The sequence below is a fragment of the Sarcophilus harrisii genome, chromosome 6, assembly GCF_902635505.1.
Source record: "Sarcophilus harrisii chromosome 6, mSarHar1.11, whole genome shotgun sequence".
Taxonomy (NCBI): Eukaryota; Metazoa; Chordata; class Mammalia; order Dasyuromorphia; family Dasyuridae; genus Sarcophilus; species Sarcophilus harrisii.
Window position 1 is genome coordinate 185,068,257 of NC_045431.1, and position 20,680 is coordinate 185,088,936.

At 38.8% G+C, this 20,680-nt stretch overlaps 1 protein-coding gene and 1 long non-coding RNA gene across 2 annotated transcripts in view; both read right to left on the bottom strand.

Annotated features, from left to right (window-relative positions):
• Window positions 1-247: 247 nt before the first annotated feature.
• LOC116420039 lies at window positions 248-13,631 on the bottom strand. The gene is made up of 3 exons (XR_004230366.1): window positions 11,638-13,631; window positions 2,762-2,888; window positions 248-1,566 (listed from the first exon to the last, which is right to left on the bottom strand). It is a non-coding gene; the product is annotated as an uncharacterized LOC116420039 (long non-coding RNA).
• A 4,555-nt stretch (window positions 13,632-18,186) lies between these two features.
• DOK7 (docking protein 7) overlaps window positions 18,187-20,680 on the bottom strand; it is a 119,746-nt gene continuing 117,252 nt past the window's right edge. The window contains exon 10 of the mRNA XM_031943772.1: window positions 18,187-19,644. Coding sequence (XP_031799632.1) covers window positions 19,508-19,644 — 137 coding nt within the window. The 3' untranslated portion in view covers window positions 18,187-19,507. The remainder of the gene's footprint in view (window positions 19,645-20,680) is intronic.

The window sequence follows — 20,680 nt, forward strand, 5'->3', positions numbered from 1 at the left end:
AGTGGACAAGTAAAATGTGAATATATTGCTTTAAGCTTTAAATCATATACATGATTTTATTTGAGCTTTATAGGAACTTTTTTCAAGGAATACAATTACCATCTCCTCCATTTTACAGATGAGTAAATAGGTTCAGAAATATTGAGGATCTTGTTCATGATTCTCCAATAGATTGTAAGCTCCTCGAAGGCAGGAACTGGCATTTGCCTCTTTTTATATCCCCAGCATGTGGCACAAGCTCTTAAGGTTGATTAATTGATCCAAGTATCAGAGATAGACTCCAAAGGCAGTGTTCTTTGCACTACACCATGTTGACTCTTGTCATTAACAGGCCACAAGAATATCTCTTGGTCAAGATCAGAAATGGAAACCTAGTGTGTTCCACAAAGTAACTATAGTATTTTCAGTAGAAACTCTGACTTCCATTTCTCTTCATCACCACCATAAATAATTTATGGGACTGACATCATAGTAAAAGCACATTGTCTGCATAGGAAAGAGGTAAATATAAAATTACCTAGTCAAGAGAGGGCTTATCTACCAGGATTTTCAGAGAATTCCCTGGAAGACATTCTCTTGACAACACATGGACTTTCAGCTTCTAATTAAAAGGAGGTGAAAACAATTCCATATCTCTTCCAAGTTATGAAAAAGGCTTGAGACTTAAGATCTACATGCTCATTATTTTGAGTAACAAAGATCCAAGTGCCAATAATTTCAGAATGCAGATGATCCAAGACCAAAAAAAGTATTCGTGTAAAGCTTGTGTGTGGGAGAAGGCCAAATAACAGAGCTTTGCACTCAAGAGAACTTTTACCAACAGGGTCCTCATGATCACTATTGAAGATGACCCACTTCTTTCATTGCATTCTCAACTTGACTTTTTAAATCAAATTTAAAATTCACTCTATTTTAGCCAAATTAAACATCTGGGATTTTTTTTTTCCTTTGCTATCACATCAATTTTCTCTATTGCGTATTTGAATTATAGGATCCCAGACCTGGAAAGAACCCTCCAGGATCACCCATTGCTTCTTAAACTTTTTCCACTCACAAGGACTTTTCGCCCAAGTATATAAGAATACAAAATAAGTACACGGATTAAATAGCTGATAATAAATCATAATTATGCAACCTCTACATTGTTATATGACTCCATGTGGGATCACAACCCACGGCTTTGATCTATACCAGTCTTCAACCTAGAAGAGCCATTCTATGATATCCCTATCGATTAGTTTTTCCTTGACAAGTGCTACTTAAAAAGAACTCAGTCCATTCCAATTGGGTTAGTGCCTCTAGTTAGAACTTCCTTCTGTTGAGCTAAACCTGTCTCCCAGAAATTTGTACCCACTGGTCTTAGTTCTACTGGTTGAGGCAAGTAGAATAAGTCTTATCTCTTCAATATGATAAAGCTTTGATCATTAGAAACTAAGATATTCTTTCCCAAGTCATTTCTTGTCCAGGCTAAAGATGTCCAGAGTCTCCAACCCATCTTCACACACAGTTTCAAGTTCTCTTTATATCCTGATCATCCTCTGAAGGTTCTCCAGCTTCTGAAAATACCTATGTGAGATCCAAGATCACATCATATTTTAATAAAGGCATAGGATACCAGAAGCCATGATGTATAAGATTTGAGAGTTCCAAGAGAGACGAGTCTCCTTGGGGTTACAGACAGGAAGGTTATAATGATCCAGGAAGATTTTGTGAAGAAATGGGCTTTTTATTTGGGGTTTTAAAGTATAAGTAAAAACCTCAATATGCAAAAGGAGGGATATTCCAAGTATAAGAAACACTAAGCAAAGGTATAAAGACATGACAGGTGTTCTAGGGTTTCTTCTGGCCAGAATGGGACATTGAGTATTGCGAGAAGGTTGTAAATATTGGAAGGCATCAAATTGTTGGGAGCTTTGAATGACAAACAAACTTTGAAATTGACAAATAATCAGAATGAGGTTTTTAGTTAGAATAGGTAGGAAAGATAATTCTAGGAATATTATGGAAGATGGGTTGCAGGAAAGAGATAAAGAAGGAAGGAAACAAGCATTTATTAAACCTATTACATGCCAATTTACACATTTTTTAATTTGATTTCTCCAAAATGCCTGGAAAATAGGTATTATCGATAGTTGAGGAAGCTCAGGGTAGACTAAAATGAGATGTTTTGCCTTGAGTCACAAACCAGTAAATGTCTTGAATATAGAATTGAACTCAACTTTAGGCTCAGCACCCAGCAATGGATATATATGTACCACCTAGCTATCCCAAGGCAATTCTAAGATCCCAATAAAAATTAAGAATAAAAATGTCATTGAAATAAGGGTCTGTGTTGGGTGGTATTAGAGTTATACCAGAGCAAAAGTTGGCAAAGATGGACAAATCAAACATAGATAAACCATAATTTTGTGACCCCCACATTCAGTTACATGGCCCCTGATGGGGTCTCAAACCACAGTTTAAGAAGCTTTGGAGGTAATGTGTTACAGATAAGAATAGTGAAGTCAGAAGGAGAAAAGACTAGCTATTTTGGGGGAGGATGCCGTTCTGTGTGTATGGAGCCACCCTTTAGATGTTGGAAATGTAGATCTGTGAGTTAAGAGAAATCTAGAGACAAGTGAGGAAGCCATTCGCTTAGAGGTGCTAGTAAAAACCTTGGAACCATAGGGTTTGAAGCTGCAAAGAACTCTCTCATTTGATTGACAAGGAAACTTGAACCCCAAAATAAAAGGGACTTGCCTGGGGTCCCATGAGTACTTACAGAGTGCAGCAGGCGTTCAGACCCAAGTCTTCCAATTCCAACATCCTTATAATTGCATGCCTTTCTGAGGAGAAAAAATTCAACCTCAGACCTGTGGATGGCACTCACCTTAAAGGCACTGAGAGGCCTAAAAGGATGGGAAGGTAGAGAAAAAGCATTTAAGCAACACCAGAACCAAGAGTAGCATCTGCAGCAGGGAGAAAACAGCATCCCATAAGATGAATGGGGCCACGAAACTTGAGGCTGCAAAGAAAACTATAATATATAACATATTTAACTATATGTCTGTAGTTATATATAAATACATAAATTTAATATATAACATATAACTGATTAAGGAAAAAAATAGAGCTACATATATGGAGGTTAGGAGATCATTTGGGATCCATGGAATGGGAGCCTGATTCCTAGAAGTTGGTATCCAGCATATATAAGCATGGAATGTCAAAGCTGGAACAAATATTATCGACTGTTTTTGTAAATCAGTCTGTAAATTTGAAATAGTTGATAACCATTATATACACACATACACCTTCATCCAAGTCTTTGACAAGAATATTCAGGAGAATGGACTCAAAGGCAGGCTGATAGTGAAATTAAACAGACTACAGTGAGTGCCCTTTCTGCACATAGTGGCTGCCTTGAAAATAAAGCTCAATATAAAAGGAGATTCCATATCATAATCATACAAATCTAGAGAACCAATTTCTTCCATTTCAGCTACTATAAAGCCATAGAAACGAATCAGGTTATTCTTTTACCTGATTTGTCCTCTCCAAGGACTGTGCCCATTGAATCAATATTTCCCTGACCAAGAACTTGATCCGTTCTTTCCATATCTTTTCTCACTACTGAGCAAAAAGAAGGACGTGTGTACATTGGCAGCCGGGCTTCATATTGCTTCATGTTCTATTTAAAAGTTTATCAAAAATATACAGAAGTGATTGGGAGAATAGATTAAGGGACTGATCATTGGACTGATGTTCCAGAGAGCTCTTTCCCTTATAAAGCATGGATTTTTAAACAGAGCCATTATGTTTTAACTATACAGGTATGACTCAGTATTTTATATTCTTCCAATCTGATTCATGAAAATTGATTTATGTTAACCTGGTGTCTATAGATAAATCTGCAAGGGCCCTTACACTGTAATCATATTGAAATATAGTTACGTAATTTGTTTTGTAATCACATTTATAAACATATAGGTATTTTGTACATTTAAAAACTTCATTTCTAAAGACTTCAAATTGCTAGGAGGATTCATGACAAAAATTTTTTTTAACCCAGCATTCAAGGTATTCAACGGGCAATTGATTGCAATGCAGGTTTCAAGAGAGCCAAACTAATAATTGTTCTTATTTATATAGTGTTTTAAAGCTTACAAAATATTCTGTTTATAAGTATGAAGTAGGAAACACAAATATTCACATTTTAAAGATGGGGAAACTGAGGCCCAGAAAGAGGAAACTCACTTTGCCAGAGCCCAAACAGAGCTAGTTTTCAAGAGACTTAAACTCAATCCAATGCCCATTGCTTTTCCTCCTGCCCTTTAATTTGGGCTAATGAATTTACTAGGTAGGGCATTGAATCCAGGGCTCTTCATTTTATCAGGGATTAAATTTTAAATCTTATTCTCTCTGGTTTCCAACTGTTTTCTGGCTCTTGCATTCCTTCCTTTTCTCCTAGTGCTTATCTGTTGCTCTTCTATTTTCTCTGCTAAGGAAGTTCTTGTCCTTGGGACCATGCACATGATGATTTCCTATTAATTCTGGTACTGCTGTTTCCAAATACATGGGAGCCTTTAAGTTCCTTTTTCACAAGAAACAAAGATGACATTCAAAGAAAGTGGAAAAAGAGTCAGGTAGCCTTTTCTCTACAATTATATTACAGTAGTTGTTGATTGTTAATTTCCCAATCAACATTTTAATTTTCGTTAATGAGCCAAAGTTCACTGTTTAATTAAAATAGAAAGAAAATGAATTAGAAACTAATGAAGCTCAAAGAGATGAAAGAGATTAGGTAGAAGCCCATTTCCGGTCCCTTGCCAAGTGGTGATGGGAAGGTAGAGGGATTATTTGATGAAATAAAAATAAAAATCTCCTTACTCTCCAAGATCATTATAGAATTTCATTAGTTGGGGGAGAAAAAACTGGTGAAAGTTCAGTTCCCTTGTGGGAAGGGAAAGTAGAAAATAAGAGGATGGAATTTAGTTAAAGACAAAAAACAAAAACAAAAAAAAAAAATCTTCAAATAATTAGCCAAACAGAACTCCATGCTTTTGTGAGTGCCTCAGTCCCCTTCATTTTACCTGCCAAAGGGATGGGCTGCCAGAGGTCAGGGAAAAAAGTAGTGACCAGAGTCTCAAGTTGTAGGCAGTATTCATTCTGCTGGTATAGGTTAGATTTAACTAACTAAATGATCTCAGCTCCCATCAACCCCAGCACATCCCTAGTGGACCAAACTCTTGTTCTTACTCAGGGTAAGCAGATTTAGTCAGTATCATCTATGCAATGAACTCAGAATTAGACTGGGCTGATAAATCCAGATAAATTTTTTAAAATAAAATATATAATTAAAGTATATATCAAATAATTAAAAATAAGATATATAAAATATTTTTCCAGTTAGTAAACTGGGAAATATTTAAGAAAATAAAAATACAATGAAACAAATATTTTAAAACTAGTCAATAGGCTACTTGCAGGGATCACCATGTAAGAATTAAAGGGCTCCATTTCTATTTAAATTTGATACCATTGGCCCAGAAAATCCAGAGCAAGAAGGAATTTCAGAGATCATCTAATCCAATTTAGGTTCTAGAAGTTTTCTACAACTGTTAATTCATAGATCTGGACAAATATCCAATTCCTTCATGAGCCCATTTGAGGGTTTGTTTTTTTTTTTGTTTGTTTGTTTGTTTGTTTTTACAAAGATACTGTTGTGCTTTGCCATTTCCTTCTCTAGCTCATTTTACAGATGAAAAAAACTGAGACAAACAGTGAAGTCACTTGTCCAGGATCACACCACTAGTAAATGTCCAAAGCTGGATTTGATTTTGTGAAAAGGAGTGTTCCTGAGTCCAGACCAAGCACTATATTCAATGTGTCACTCAAATCTTAAAACTTATAACTCAGAAGAGAAAGGGAAAGATTGTGTAGTTCTTTCTCTACCATTATATATTAGTAGATAAAGATCATTCATTTCCTTCTCTTTTCTCAATTCTGATATACCTTCCAATGCAAGGATTAGACTTACTTGTTGCAAGTGGGAAAAACTCAGACAGATAGAAGGAAAATAAATGTATAAATATAAATGTATGCATGTGTATGTACACATTACCTATATGTATATATTTATACATGTGTGTATGTATATATGGATCTCCTACAAAAGCTTCTTGAGTCAGCTAGAGATGGGTGAAAAAATGTCCTACCTTCCCAAATGATAAATTTTAGGAAGGATAAGGAAATAATAAGGGCATTATATGTATATATATAGGGGGCACATATATATCTATGTATGTATGTGTATATATATATATATATATATATATATATATATATACATATGCATATATGAATATTCCACATAGCCCTTCAAATGAAGTATTTGGGAATGTTCATCCTGAAGGAGAAAAGACTTGAGAGGAAAACAATAGCCAACTTCAAGTTTCTGAAGGACCGCCATGTAGAAAGCAACTAGAAGAGTGAAAAAGTTTCACTATAAGGAAAGAATCCCTCACTTCGGAAGTGGTTGGGACAGCCTCCATTGGTAGTGAGCTCCCTGGATTGGGGGGGGGGGGTCCTCCTGATAGATAGCTACACATATGGTCACTTTGGATGCACTGGAGGGATTCCTTCTTAAATGCTAGTTGGACTAGATGTTCTCTGAGGTGTGAGATTCAACTTGATTTCACCCTTGTTTGTGAGAGAGAGTAGCAGAGGAAAAGGGAGAACTTCTCTGCCATGTTTCTGTTCAAAGAATAGATTCTGTGACCTCGTTAGAATGCCTTGTTATTTCCTTATCTTCCCTAAAACTCATCATTTGGGAAGGCAGGACATTTTTTAACTCATCTCTAGCTGACTCAGGAAACTTTTGTAGATCAGAATTTTTCTACTTTAAAATTAAACCCAAGATATTTAAGTTTAAGTCATTGCAGGCCACAGAGAACTGATGGCGTAAGTTGTATTTATTCAGCAAGTAGAATGATTCACCACAAAATATCAGGGATCCTGCTGAAGTCCCTTATCTTCAGTGCATAATACACAAGCCTTAAAATAGATGGAATCAGAGACTGCTAGAGCTGGGGGGAAAAAAAAACTTTAGTAGCTAGCTAATATAACTCCTGATTTTACAGCTGAGGAAACTGAGGATGGTCAAAGAGCAGCTTGAACACAGGCCTTCAGACCTCTGGTTCAGTGATTCTTCTATTATAACATACCATCTTCAAATTCTTTGGCACAATTCTTCATTTCTGTTATCTGCCTAACTTCTGAGCCTAAAAGGGAGCGTCCCCCCTTCCTCTGAGCCTAAAAGGGAGCGTCCCCCCTTCCTCTGAGCCTAAAAGGGAGCGTCCCCCCTTCCTCTGAGCCTAAAAGGGAGCGTCCCCCCTTCCTCTGAGCCTAAAAGGGAGCGTCTTCCCTTCCTCTGAGCCTAAAATTGATCGAATCTGAAATAAAGCAGGATTCATTGAATTATGAAATATGAGTAGGGGATGCAGAAACCATCTTGTCTTTCCATGTTATTTTACCAAGTCTCAAAGAGATAAAAGCGACTTAATTCCAATCACACAGCTATAAGCCAGCTCCTGTTACTCTAAATCCAATGCTTTTTGTACTAATTTTGCAGTCCAAGGAGAAGGGAAAGGAATTAAGTATTTATTAAAAACCTAACATATGCTAAGCACTTTTCAAATACTCTTGATTGATTCTCAAAACAATTCAGGGAGATAGGTGCTATTATGATCCTCATTTTCCAGTAAACTTGAGGCAGACAGTGTAGTCACACAGCTGACAACTATCTAAGTCATAATTTGGATTCAAGTTTTCCTGACTCCAGGCCAGGACTCTCTCTATCACATCACTTAATAAAAGCATAAGTCATTAGGTTCAGACTTTATTTTTGCATTCATGAGACAGTTCAAGTAAAGACAAGATTAATAAACACAAGGGAAAAGTATTGGGAGAGTTGCAAAGAGATCCCTCTCTTCTTCTGGGTGAGCACTGGGTAGGGCCAGATATCTAAGACCTAAGAATATTAAAGGCAAATAGTTGAGCTCTAGTCCCAGAGAAGGAAGTAATGAGTTCAAATCTAATCTCAGACACTTAGCAAGTGTGTGACCCTGGTCAAGTCACAACCTCTATCTCCCTTAGTATCCTCATATGGAAAATGGGGGTCATAATGGCACCCACCTGCCAGGATTGTTGTAAGGATCAAATAACGTTTGCTTTACAAAACCCAGTTGTTGACCTTTGTTCTCCAAGAGAACCCAATCACTACGATAGTTGAGTTTTCAGTGTGTCCAACTGTGGCTGGTCAGACCCATACGAGCTCAGGACATTGCCACAGACCGGACACTAGTGTCCCTACGAGCATTTGGGATGGACTCTTTGTTTGCCCAGCTCACATTTCTTCTGAGCTAATTCAAACTGCTTTGCCCATAGAGCCCAGCACCTTCTCTGAGGAGGGCAGTCCTGTCCCAGGGTCTCCCATGTCATACAAGTATTCTAAAGTTCCTAAAAGATAGCTTGAGAGTGTTCTTGTATGGCTTTGTCTGACCACCTTGTGAGTGCTTGCCCTGTGGGAATTCACCATAAAATATTCCTTTTTTGGCAAGCGTAGATTTGGCATTGGAACAATGTGGCCAGCTCAGTGGTGCTGGGCTCTCTGCAGTCGAGTTGGAAAGTAGCTCTCAAGCCTTTGAATTAGCTACCCTCTGAACTGCTCGGTGGGATTTGCTCTAGAAAGAGCAAATTTGCTCTTTCTAGCCCAACCAGATCCGAAGAGACCTCTTTACACTTAATTATGTCTATATAGTGCTTTGTTTTCATGATCTCGTTTGATCTTCAACAACTCTATGAAGGAGGCAGGAAAAGGGTAATAATCATCTGTTAGGCAAGGAAACTGAGTCCCAGGGCTCATACACTCAAAGTTATGGGGTAAACTAGGTCGTCTGATTCCCAGTTCTCTGGTCTCCAGATTCAGTTATTTTCCCTGACCTAGGCTGCCTCTCCTGAGTACAGCTTTGACAAAATTCTACTCTAGGTTGCTTTTCCAAATACACGGCCTCCCCCAGAGCACAACTGAGGTCTGTACTCACTTTATTAAAAATATTGCCTAATAGCAGTTTTAATTTCAGTTCTTCCCCCAACATATCAGTCTTCTGCATGAATAAATGCATAAAACAAAAGTGCAAAAAATGTAAAATCAAAACTGCTTCAGGCTTAAAGTCAGGAATATCCTGGACATTCAGGCATATAATGTATAGGTACATCTTGACTTCAAGCATTGCATCTCAGCCCTCAGCCTAGGAGACTCCAAACAAACCCTCTCACACACCAGTGCATATTATGATCAAGATGTTCACCAAGCAGAGCAATCACAAATTGTTGTTTTTCAGAAGGAAAAAAATAATAATTCTTTGAGTATCATCAAGCACAAAACATGGCATTCAATTTAAAAATAAATCTGTCCCTGATGCATATAAAAATGTATCAGTAGCCACAAGATATGTCCGATTGGACAAATGTTTCACTGCTGATCTCTCTCATCCATACTGTTTTCTGTTGTCAAGGACGGGGCTAGACACAGAATAGGGACTCAGTAACTGGGCTGATATTTAATGACTGCAGAATTTCTTCCTTATGGTCCTCCTTCTACTGAAGCAGAGAGCAATCATTCCCACTAAGCCCAATTCTCCTGACTTTCTGAGGAAAGTAGCACATTCTCCCAGTTGCTCAAAATCTTTAATTCTTCACATTCATCCCACTACCCAATCAGTTTCCAAGCCTTGTTTCCTCCTTAACATTTCTCGTGTCAATCCCCTTATTTCCATTCAGACCACAGCCACCCTGGTTCAGGCCCTCATTACCCAAGCCTCTGCAATAGGCTCCTAATTGGTCTCCTGATAGCCAGTCTCTTCCCTCGCCAATATTTATACACAGCTGCCAAATTGATATTCCTAAAGTATAGGGGCTGACTGTTGTTCTCTGCCCAGGAAGCTTTCTGGGCTCTCCGTTGGTTGGAATAAAAGATATTTTTTTTTCTATTTTGGCATCAATAAATTATTATTAATTCTCCATGAACATGTATCTCCCCAATAGAGCAAGAATCATCTCATGTATATTCTTATCCCATCACAGGGTCTTAGTGAATGCACGTTCACCAATTTATTCATTCCCATCCTATATAATTTTTGTTTATGTTTCCTTAGAAGTTCATTGTGGAAAATCCAGCTAAATAAATTTATTGACTTAAAATACATTTTCAGAAGAGGAGCTTGAAAAAGTTTCTTGTTCCCTTTAAATTAACTTATTCACTTAGAATTCCTGTAGTCATACTGGTTCTGTGAGATGTCCTTTGACCATCTGGGATAATTAACAATGTCTACAATGAACAAAATGCTCAATTAGGCAAAACCCTCCCCCTGATCTTCACACTAGCAATGGGGCATAGTAATAGTATTCCCATTTTATATTTGGGAAAACAAACTCAGAGCTGTTCACAGTACCCAACAGCCAGACAGCTGGGCTGCAGATTCAAGAGTCCAGTATTCTCCGCACTAACACACTCCCTCCAGTGCTGCTGAATTTGAACCAAGAGCATTCCCTCACATCTTCACTTTTAGCAGAAAAGTAGGACAGAGTAGAAAGAAAGTCTGGTTTTCAAAGTCCATGGATGTACATTTGAATGCTAGGATTCAAAGTCACTCTGTTACTACTAATGTGAACCTGAATAAATCTCTTTTGTGGGATTCAAGAGAAAATGAAAGTTATGGTAGGCCAGGGTTTCTTAACCTAGGATCCATGGAGAGACCTATGTATAAAGTTCAGGAGAACCATGAATTTAAATACGGGAAGTGGGGTGGGGAATTACATCTTTATTGCTCTTCACAGCTTTAGCTTTTTTTGTACTCCCTCTATATTTTATTTCATGCATTTATAAAAAACATTCTGAGATATGTATCCACACAATACAGTTTTATCTATAAAATATTTTTTTTCTTTAAAATAAAATAGAGTTGAAAGAATAAATATTCACAGGAAGTATTTCCATCCAGTAAATTACCAAATGATCTGAAATTGGGTCTGGATCAGTAATGTTGGCTAAAGAATCTAAAGAGAAAACTTGGTTCTATTATGTTCAAGTGAGGGAAGTTGGTAAGTCATAGCTTTAGGAATGGCATCAACCACTGGCTGCAGATCTGTTAGCCAGTTTGAAAATAAATAATCTGATGCTACTCTTCTTGTATCTAAATAAGTTTGGTCAAATTTCTATCATCACCAGATTCAAAAATCTTCATCATTGCTGGGTATTTCAGTTGCTTCCTGTGTGCAAGTTGAATTATTTAATAAATAAATATTTTAGCCTCGGTGGAAAAAATATAGTAGGCAAAGATAAACATGTGACACACCAACCCAGATAGAGCACAAAATATAGAATTATAGCACTTAAAAGCAGAAGGGCACAAGTCCCTCATCTTGGAGATTAGGATGTTAAAACCCAGTTGGGTTAGGCTACTTTTCCAAGATCATTCAGCTTAGTGAGGAAGCATCAAAGCCAAGATTTATACTTAGAAAGGCCCTTAGAACCTGTGATATAGAAGGTTAGAGCTTCTCAAACAAAAAGAACAAGGACCAAAGAATTGAACTGACCTGCCCAGGGCTTCAGAGCAGGGACTAGAGCACAGCCTCCCTCCCACTCTTAGACCCTTTGTTGTTCTCTCTTATTCTCAGAGCTAATTGAGAACTACTGAACCTACAATTCACTGGGAGGCCGTTTTCAAGCCAATTTGCCTAAATTTCTTGCACCTAGGGAATAGCAGGTGGCTTGATCATAGGATATGGGAGAGGGAGTAATGTTCAATGAGGTTTAGGACAGGTGCAGGCCAGTTGGCTGAGAGCTTTTAAAGCCCAAACAGAGCAGTTTACCTTGAGACAATAGGAAACTGCTGGAGCTGATTGGGTGGGAAATGACATGATCAGATCTGCATTTAAGGAAAATCATTTGAGTAGCAGTGTAGAGAGTAGGATGGACTGGGAAATGTCTTAAGTCTGAGAGACTAACAGATGTTGAGGAGGTGGAAATGGCTAGATTAGATATGTGCCATGAGGGGGAGTGAGGACTTGAAGATTTCACCAGAATTTCAAACCCAAAAGTCTAGAAAGATGGTGGTTAGTACCTTTGACAAGAAATAGCCAATATTGGAAGATCAGGGGCTTTGGGGCAAGGATAATGGGTCGGGGTTCCTTCCTTCCCTTTATATCAAAGATGATGTTATCCTTTCTAGAATAGGGGTAAAGCCAGGGAATGGATCTGTGATTTCATTAATGGGAGAAAATTCCCTCTAGCTCCACTCTCTTTACGCTTTGCTTCAGCACCCTGATTAGGGGAATTGCCCAGGGTCATGGAATCACTATGTTTCAGAGGAAGGACCCCAAAACTTAAGATTTCCTGGCTCAAAAACCAGCTCTCTAGATACTGTGGCTCTGTTCTGATAGAGTCCTCTGGCATCAGGGAGACCCTCCTGGGAAGACATAGGGTTTTCCCTATTGATCCTTGCTTTCTACAATTGAGTTCACAGTGCCCTACTCCCCCAGTGTAAGCAAACTGTCAAACATGTACTCAATTTAGATAAGGCCCATAGCCGGCCATCGACTTGGGGGGAAAACATCCCCTAATGAGTTCTTGCTAAGAATAACATGTGAAACAATGGGAATTCTTTCAATGCAAAATCTATTCCAAACAAAGAAGAAAGGGGGCTCTAACATACAATTCTGGCACATGAGGGCTGTGCTGTATTGAAGAACAAAGAGAAATGCTTTTGGGGGTACTCCAGCAGGAAAGTGAACTCCTTAGGGAGGGAAAGGAATGCTTCAGTGCTTCTCTGAGATTGAGCTTCTTATAGTAGGATTTTTAGAAAGGCTTCCTGAAGCTGGCCAAATTGTGTATCGGGGTCAGAGCAAAATATTACCGGGGGGAGGGTGTTATCAAAAAAAAATAAGCAGGTGGTAATACAAAGTATTGTTGGGTGGGTTATCAAGGAGAAAAACAAAATATTATTTGGGGGGCCGCATATCAGTGAGACATTGTTTTTCTGGTGGTAGAAAAATATTATTTGAGGAACACAGCTGTACCAACCTTTGAAAAATATCATTGTCAGTACTTTTTCCATTAGCATATTCTATAAATTACTGCCTCCCTTAAGGGAAAACTGTCATGGTACTCTCAAAACCATCAGGCCCATCAGGCCTAATCTTATAACCACAGTTTCCATGCATAGATTCTATAAACTACAGCCTCCCTTCAGGGAAAACTGTCATAGTAGTCTCAAAACCAGCAGGCTTAATCTTATAACAGCCTCCCGTATAAGATCCCATAAAATCCATAAATATGGAGAAGTCATAGCAATTTTTTATATATTGTACCAAAACCTTTCAATTACTCAGACCCTAGATCACTCCTAGTACAATTAACACATGTATTTTTCAAAGTCCTTTATAAGATTATCTTTAATGGTAATAATAGCTAAGAGGTAACTTTTATACGGTTCTTCCTATATACCAGGAATTGTGCTAAACACCATATCAGTATCATTTGACACTTACAACAACCCTGCAAGGTAAGTGTTATTTGTATCCCCATTTTATAGATGGAGAAACTGAGGCAAAAAGAAGTTGTGACTTACTCAGGGTAATACCACTAGTAAGTGTCTGAGGACATACTTGAACTCAGATATTCCCAACTGGAGGACAGTGATTTTCTACCATATCATCTATCTACTAACCCTGAATCTCAATTGCCTTCTAAATCATCAAAAGAAGATGAAATTATGCTTTGTGGAGTTTAGGTGTTGCAGGCACTTTATTCTTTGAAAATGCAGGATGCGTTTGGTAATTCAAAATTTACTCTAACACAAAGTTTGTTAGATTATCTCATTCTAGACAAAGGGGAATTATTTTTTGTTGTTCAGTTCTGTTCTATTGTTTGTGACCCCGTTTGGAATTTTCTTGGCCAAGATGCTAGAGTGTTTTGTCATTTTCTTTCTTTTTTAAATTTATTTTCTTCTAATTTTATTTATTTATTTATTCATTTATTTGTTTTTTTTTTTATTTATATTTATGAGGAAACTTAGGCAAACAAGATTAAGTGATTTGCCCAGGGTCACACAGCAAGGAAATGTCTGAGGCTGGATTTGAACTCATGAAGTTGAGTCTCCTGACTCCAGACCCAGCAGTCTGTGCACTAGCTACTTAGCTTTTTTGTTATTCAGTCACATCCAACTCTGTGATTCCACCGATATTTATCTATGGGGTTTCCTTGCAAAGATACTGTAATAGTTGTAATACAATGGCTCCTAGAACACTGAACTTGAAGGGAAAAGAGGAGAATTGAAATTTCTGATCTGACATTAGCTATGGGACTTTCCCCTTATTAAGCCCCAATTTTTTTTTTTTTGTAAAATTAATCAATTGAACTAGAGCAAAGTTTTTTAAACTGTGGTTCATGCCTCCAAAAGGGATCTCACAACTGAATATGGTGGTCACAAAATTATATTTTATTTGTATATATACTTAATATGCCCATATAATCAGTCATGTAAAAATTTATTAGGCAAAAAGGGGTCACAAGTGGGAAAAGCTGACAAAGTCCTGAACTAGAAGATTTCTCACATTCCTTCTAGTTCAAATAATTTGTGATTTTGAGATGTTTCTAAAGCTTTGACCATACCTTCCTGGCTAGCTTCTCAGGATGAATGATATGATTATATGATAAAGCAAGGAGCCTTGCATACTGATTCTTTGCAAGGAAGATCTACTCAGGTTCCTTATACAGAACAACATTCAGTTATTTCTTCTGTGTCAGCATAATTATTAGGATCATAGGATCCGAGACTTAGAGCAAGGAGTTTAGATCAACTTCTCCAGGGGCTCTTAATATTGATTTTCATCATGGACCATTTGGACAATCTGGTAAAGCATGCAGACCCCCTTTTCCCAGAATAATGTTATTAAATGCATACCATAAAATACATAGGATTAAAAAGGAAATCAGATATATTGACATCCATTTATTAAAATACAAGTTCACTGATCCCACATTGAAAAACCCTAATCTGACCCACCCTACCTCTCTTTTACAGGTGAGACTCAAAAATTAAGTAGTTTGTAGAAGGGACACTCAGATAATAAGTGATAGACAGACTTCAAACCCAAACCTCTGACTTCAAATCCAGGAGTTTTTGCTATCTAAAAATACCACCAATCATTTTGTTCTTTTCCCTAGAAAAATACAGTATTTAATGACAGCCCTTATGTGGGTAGAAATGCTGACTTTCTCCTGAATTGTGGCTACACCTGTTCCTCATCCACTCCTATGGTTCAGCTGCATTGCCTTTCTTGCTGTGCTAACAGTTTATCTTTTGTGGAATAAATTCCAGGAAATCTATTGCTGAGATTTTGAGTTAAAGGAAATGTTTCTCAAAAGTTTAATTCATAGGAATTAACTAGCTTCCTCCTCAATAACTATTGCTCCACTACTCAAAATAAAATATTGGGAGGAAAATTATCAATCATCAAGAAAACCATAAATCTGTGAAAGCAGGCAAATGTAACATTTAGTGTAATGGAATGAACAATGGATTTTGTTTCAGAGATCCTGGGTTCTGTTTAGATGACCTCAAACAAGTCACTTCAGGGATTTAGTGCCTTCATCTATAAACTGAAAATGTAAAGAAAGAGAGAAAGGAGAGAGAGAAAAGAGAGAGAGAGAGAGAGAGAGAGAGAGAGAATTAGAAGATTTTTTTTGAACTCTCTCAGATCTAAATCTTCCCTTTCCCAGTATGATTTTTAAAGTTTTTGGGCGGAGCATCCTTAGCATTTGTAGCTAGTCCCAGCTCATTCTGAGACTTAGGGTTCCTGATGCCCTCCTTGCCTCCTTCAGTGCTACCCCTGAAAACATTTACCAGGCATGTATGCGCTTGGCTTTCAGGAATCCAGTAGTACTGTTGTTAAAGAGGGTATGATAAAATCCTATTTCTATATGGGATGAGAACGTTATAATGAAAGCCTTAATTCTTGAAGAAATCATTATTTTTCTTCTAGTGAAATCATAGAACCTTAGTGAGAAGAGATATGAGAGGTCTTATTACCAATGAAGGAAGGAAGGGAGGGAGGGAGAAAAGGAAGGAAGGAAGGGAGGGAGGAAGGAAGGAAGAAAGGGAGAGAGGGAGGAAGGAAGGAAGGGAGAGAGGGAGGGAGGGAGGGAGGATGGAAGGAAGGGAGGGAGGGAGGAAGGATGGAAGGAAGGAAGGAAGGGAGGGAAGGAGGGAAGAGGATCATTTATTAATGCTTATTTTACGTACCAGGCTCTGTTCAAAGCACTTTAAAAATATTATCTCATTACAGAATAAATTCACTTTTGTGAGTATCAATCCTCTTAATAGCTAGTTCCCATTTAATCAGGAGATAGGATCTACCTTGGAGATGATCTGGCTTCTGATTCCTCTTCATCTTTCCTTCTTTTTGATACTTTCTATTTTCCATCTCTCAAAGTCTCTTAACTTCTTTGTATAGGTAAGATAAGTGCAAACTACCATTCTGAGAGATGTTTTCTACCAGAAAAGATGGGTAATTGTGCCTTAACTGGTAGCATCATTCACAAATAATCCTGGACTCTTAGTGCTAGTAGGAATCAGAGAATATAACAATTCTTCCTGTCTCCCATGCCCCATTTGTAAATAAGGAAATGAAGGCCAGTAAAGAGGAAATGCAAGGTCACATAGTGGTGGACACTGGCTAAAGGTCAGAGCTCCTGTCTTCCAGGCCAACAATCTTGCAGCAGTTTCTCGCCCAACTCCTATAACTAACACAGGACTAATCCTACAGGCAGATGAGGACGCCATATTGTAAACCTAGCCATCCATTATGGTATTATTTTAAAATTTAAACCAATATAAACGACCAAGTGATCCAGTTTGTCCCATTCCTGAATCTCTACTTTAGTCACTATTTCCTCACACCCCCAGCATGTGCATGTGGACAAATACTTTGTTAATTGTCACTTCAAGTAAACATTTGAATTTTGCTTTATTCAAGAAAATTAAGTTACTGAGGACCCTAAAAGCTACTACATTGGAGACCTTGTGCATAAATAATGTCAATCCATTAAAAAAGTGAGTCCAAGGATCCAACAGTTCTAGCATTTTACACATTCTTTAATCTACCTATTGCCCTTGCAGGGTAGGGAGGCATTGAAACTAAGGCACAGAGAAATTGAATGGCTCTCCAAGCATCACACAGAAGTCTTCAGAGGGTCAGGATTAACACTCAGATATTTAAAATTTTGAATCCCTTGAAGCTTCATCCTGGGATTAGTAACCATGGTCTATCTATCCCATCAGAAAGCTCATTCTTCTAAACCTGTGTGTTGTGAGGGCACAAGGAACTTGAAGCTCAGAACCTGGTCTACCCCTATAGTTCAAAGTAGTGTAAACACCAAAAGTCAGCTCTGAGTCATGTGGAGAACAGATAAAGCCAAAATCATATATAAAGATACAATAAAACATTACAAAAAAGAACACCACTTTCCAAAAAGAAAATTATATGCATTTTAAAATATAATATCAAAGATTTAAACTATTTGCATGAGCAGCTACAATAGGTCCCAAGAAGCAATTATAAGTGAATAAATTATAAGCTTTCTCCAATACACATTTACAGAACAGGCTTTAACCATTTGGGCCTACTGTCATGCAGGTAGCATTTTTTTTAATTCTCTTTATTTAAAAATTTTATTTTTAATTCATTCCTAAGATATGATACAGTCTATTAATAGCTATACTCATGAGAAAGTCCATGATGTTAATTCTCATGAGCAGGAAGAAATTATTTAAAGCTATTCAAATAGAAACTCAGACTTTTGAATGCCATTGTTGGAATTGGGTAAAATAAACCATTCTAAACTCTGAAATAAAAGGTTCTTGTCTATCTGCCTAAGAAGCTAATGCCATAGAAATAAAGGAAGTTGTACGACACCCATGGAGTCCTCCATGGCAGTTGTATATATTTGTCTATCAGGAAATTTCCTGCTGCTGCCACCAGCACAATATCATCAATATTCTCCATTATGAATGGGGGCATCCCCTTGGCTCTGGAAGACTCCACACAGGAAAGCCCGGGCTGTGGGAAGGGTTGTCCATCTGGAAAGAATTCGTGTTTGATGAACTAACTCTTTGTTGTTTGAGGACAAATTAAGGCAAGTATGGAGGGGGCCCATCACTGAATGGGGTGCCATTAAGCAAAAATGTTTTTAAGGCACAGAGAGGTCAGGCTCTGCATGGAGGAAGTATCCACACAGATGAATTATCAATATAAAAAGAACAGCAATAATAATAATAATAATATAATAATAATAAATAGCTTACATTGAAATTACACTTTATGGAGTATAAAGTGTCTTACATAATCTGATTTGATCCTCAAAACAGCCCTGTAAAATAGGACGGGCAGAACGGTGATCATCATCATCCCCATTTTATAGGTGAGGAAACAGAGGCCCACAGAGGAGAAACGATTAGTCGAAAGTCAAACACAACTAGATCGAGGAACAGCCAAGGTTCCAGTGCAGATATTCCAACGCTCATTCTTCCCCCGAAAAAATGTGCAAAACTGCAATTTTTCTCTTCTCAACAGTCTGTCTTCAGCCTCCGATGACTATTCTCAGAGGATTATCGGTGAGTTGCTCTCGGCGATTTTTGTCCTTTTTTATTTTTATTTTTTAGACGGAAACAGCTCAGGTACTTATTTGCTTTTGAAGGGGTTTTCCCTGCAGTCACCAGGGACTTTTCCACCAGAGAGGAATGAAGGAAAAAAGAATTTAAAAAACCCAGAAGCTGCAGGCTGGAATTCCAGCCTTGCTTTCAGGATGATTCCGCACAGAGACAGCAAGAAGAAGCGTGTGGAACTAAGGGCAGAAGCCGCTGGCCAGTGTCTCCCTCATTTTCCATCACCTACCGCTATGGGCTAAGCGCTGTCTCCCTGAGCAGGGTCACTGGACGAAGGTCGTTCAGCTTCGGGGTCTGGCTTTCCTTCCCGATCCATCAGAGGAATCTGACAGGGCTTCACAGATTATCTGGCCCAACGGCCTTATGGGATTAACTTGCCCAGGGTTGCACAGCCAAACCAAGATTCAAACGTGGTGCTCTGACACCAGATGGAGGGAGCTGTCCTTTCAGCTTTGCCGCCTCCTTCCAAGGGGACCCAGAGATCCAGATAAAAGAAACGAACTTGGGGGTCCCCATTAGGTGGCAAACGTTGCCCCGAGCAGCAAAATGCAAACTGGAGAATAAAATCCAGCCCATGGTGCACCACCGCCACCTGGGCAGAATGAGGTCTCTAGGGGACATCTGTTCTGTGCAAGGTGCCACAGCTGGACCTGAGGGAGGTGTACCCCAAACACAGAGCCCCCCTAGAAGTGCCCAGTAGCCCCAGCAAGGCAGCCCTCCATCGGTTCTCCATTGCATGGTCACTGGTGGGCCCCTTTTTGCTTCTGTTCCAGCTCCTGCAGACGCTCTTCCCGGGTCTGTGCATGCTGAGCCCCGACTTTGTGCGCCGTCTCAGTGGCAGTGATGTCAATCTGGGCATACCGGGTGGCTCCAGCCCCTGAAAACAAAACCTTTCATTAATTGCCAGAGCACACACTCCGGAAGGACATGTCTGGCAGAGGAGGCTCCACAGTGGGAAGATCCATGAGCTGCGAGATATCTCCCACTCAGAGGAGACAAAGATCCTTCCCCAAAGTCTAATCAGAGGTACCAGAGAAAGCGTGAAATAATCCTGCCTCCTTGGGAGGTGGAGAGCCGGAGACTGCCTGGCCTGCAGATGAGAGCAAGAGGAGCCTGCACCAGGGCAATGGCTCTGGGACTGGATGGAGAAGCTTATAAGAGATGCCAGGGATGGAAAGTACCAAATTCTGGCATCCTCTTAGAGATGGTCTGATGCAGCATCTCACCCCGTAGAGATGAAGAACCTGCGGCTAAGGGCAGGGATACTTTAGCCAACATCCCTTCCTTTGTAAGGTGCAGAGCTGGGATTCAAATGCCAGTATTTTCTATCCAAAGCCATCCCCGAACTAAGCAGTATACTTAATGGACGGTTAGGTGGTACAGGGGATAGAGCACCTGGAGTCAAGAAGTCTCATCTTAGAGAGCCATCCACATCCAGAAGGGAAACTATGGGGACTGAATGTGGAGCACTTTTTTGTTGTTTTTATTGCTTGCTTGGTTTTTTTTTTTTCCTTTTCTGATCTGATTTTTTTTTGTGCAGCAAGATACATGTGGAAATGTTTAGAAGAATTACACATGTTTCACCTATATTAGATTACTTGCTGTCTAGGGAAGTAGGGAGAAGGGGGAAACAAGGAAAAAAATTGGGACACAAGATTTTGCAAGAATGAATGCTGAATATATTGGATTATTTTCCATCTAGGGAAGGGGATGGGGGAAAGAGGGGAACATTTGAAATACAAGGTTTTGCAAGAGTGAATGCTGAATATATTCGATTATTTGGCATCTAGGGGAGGAAGGGGAGGAAAAATTTGGAATGCAAGGTTTTGCAGGGATCAATGTTGAAAAATTATCCATGCATATGTTTTGAAAATAAAAGGCTATAATAAAAAAAGAATAAATGTTGAAAACTA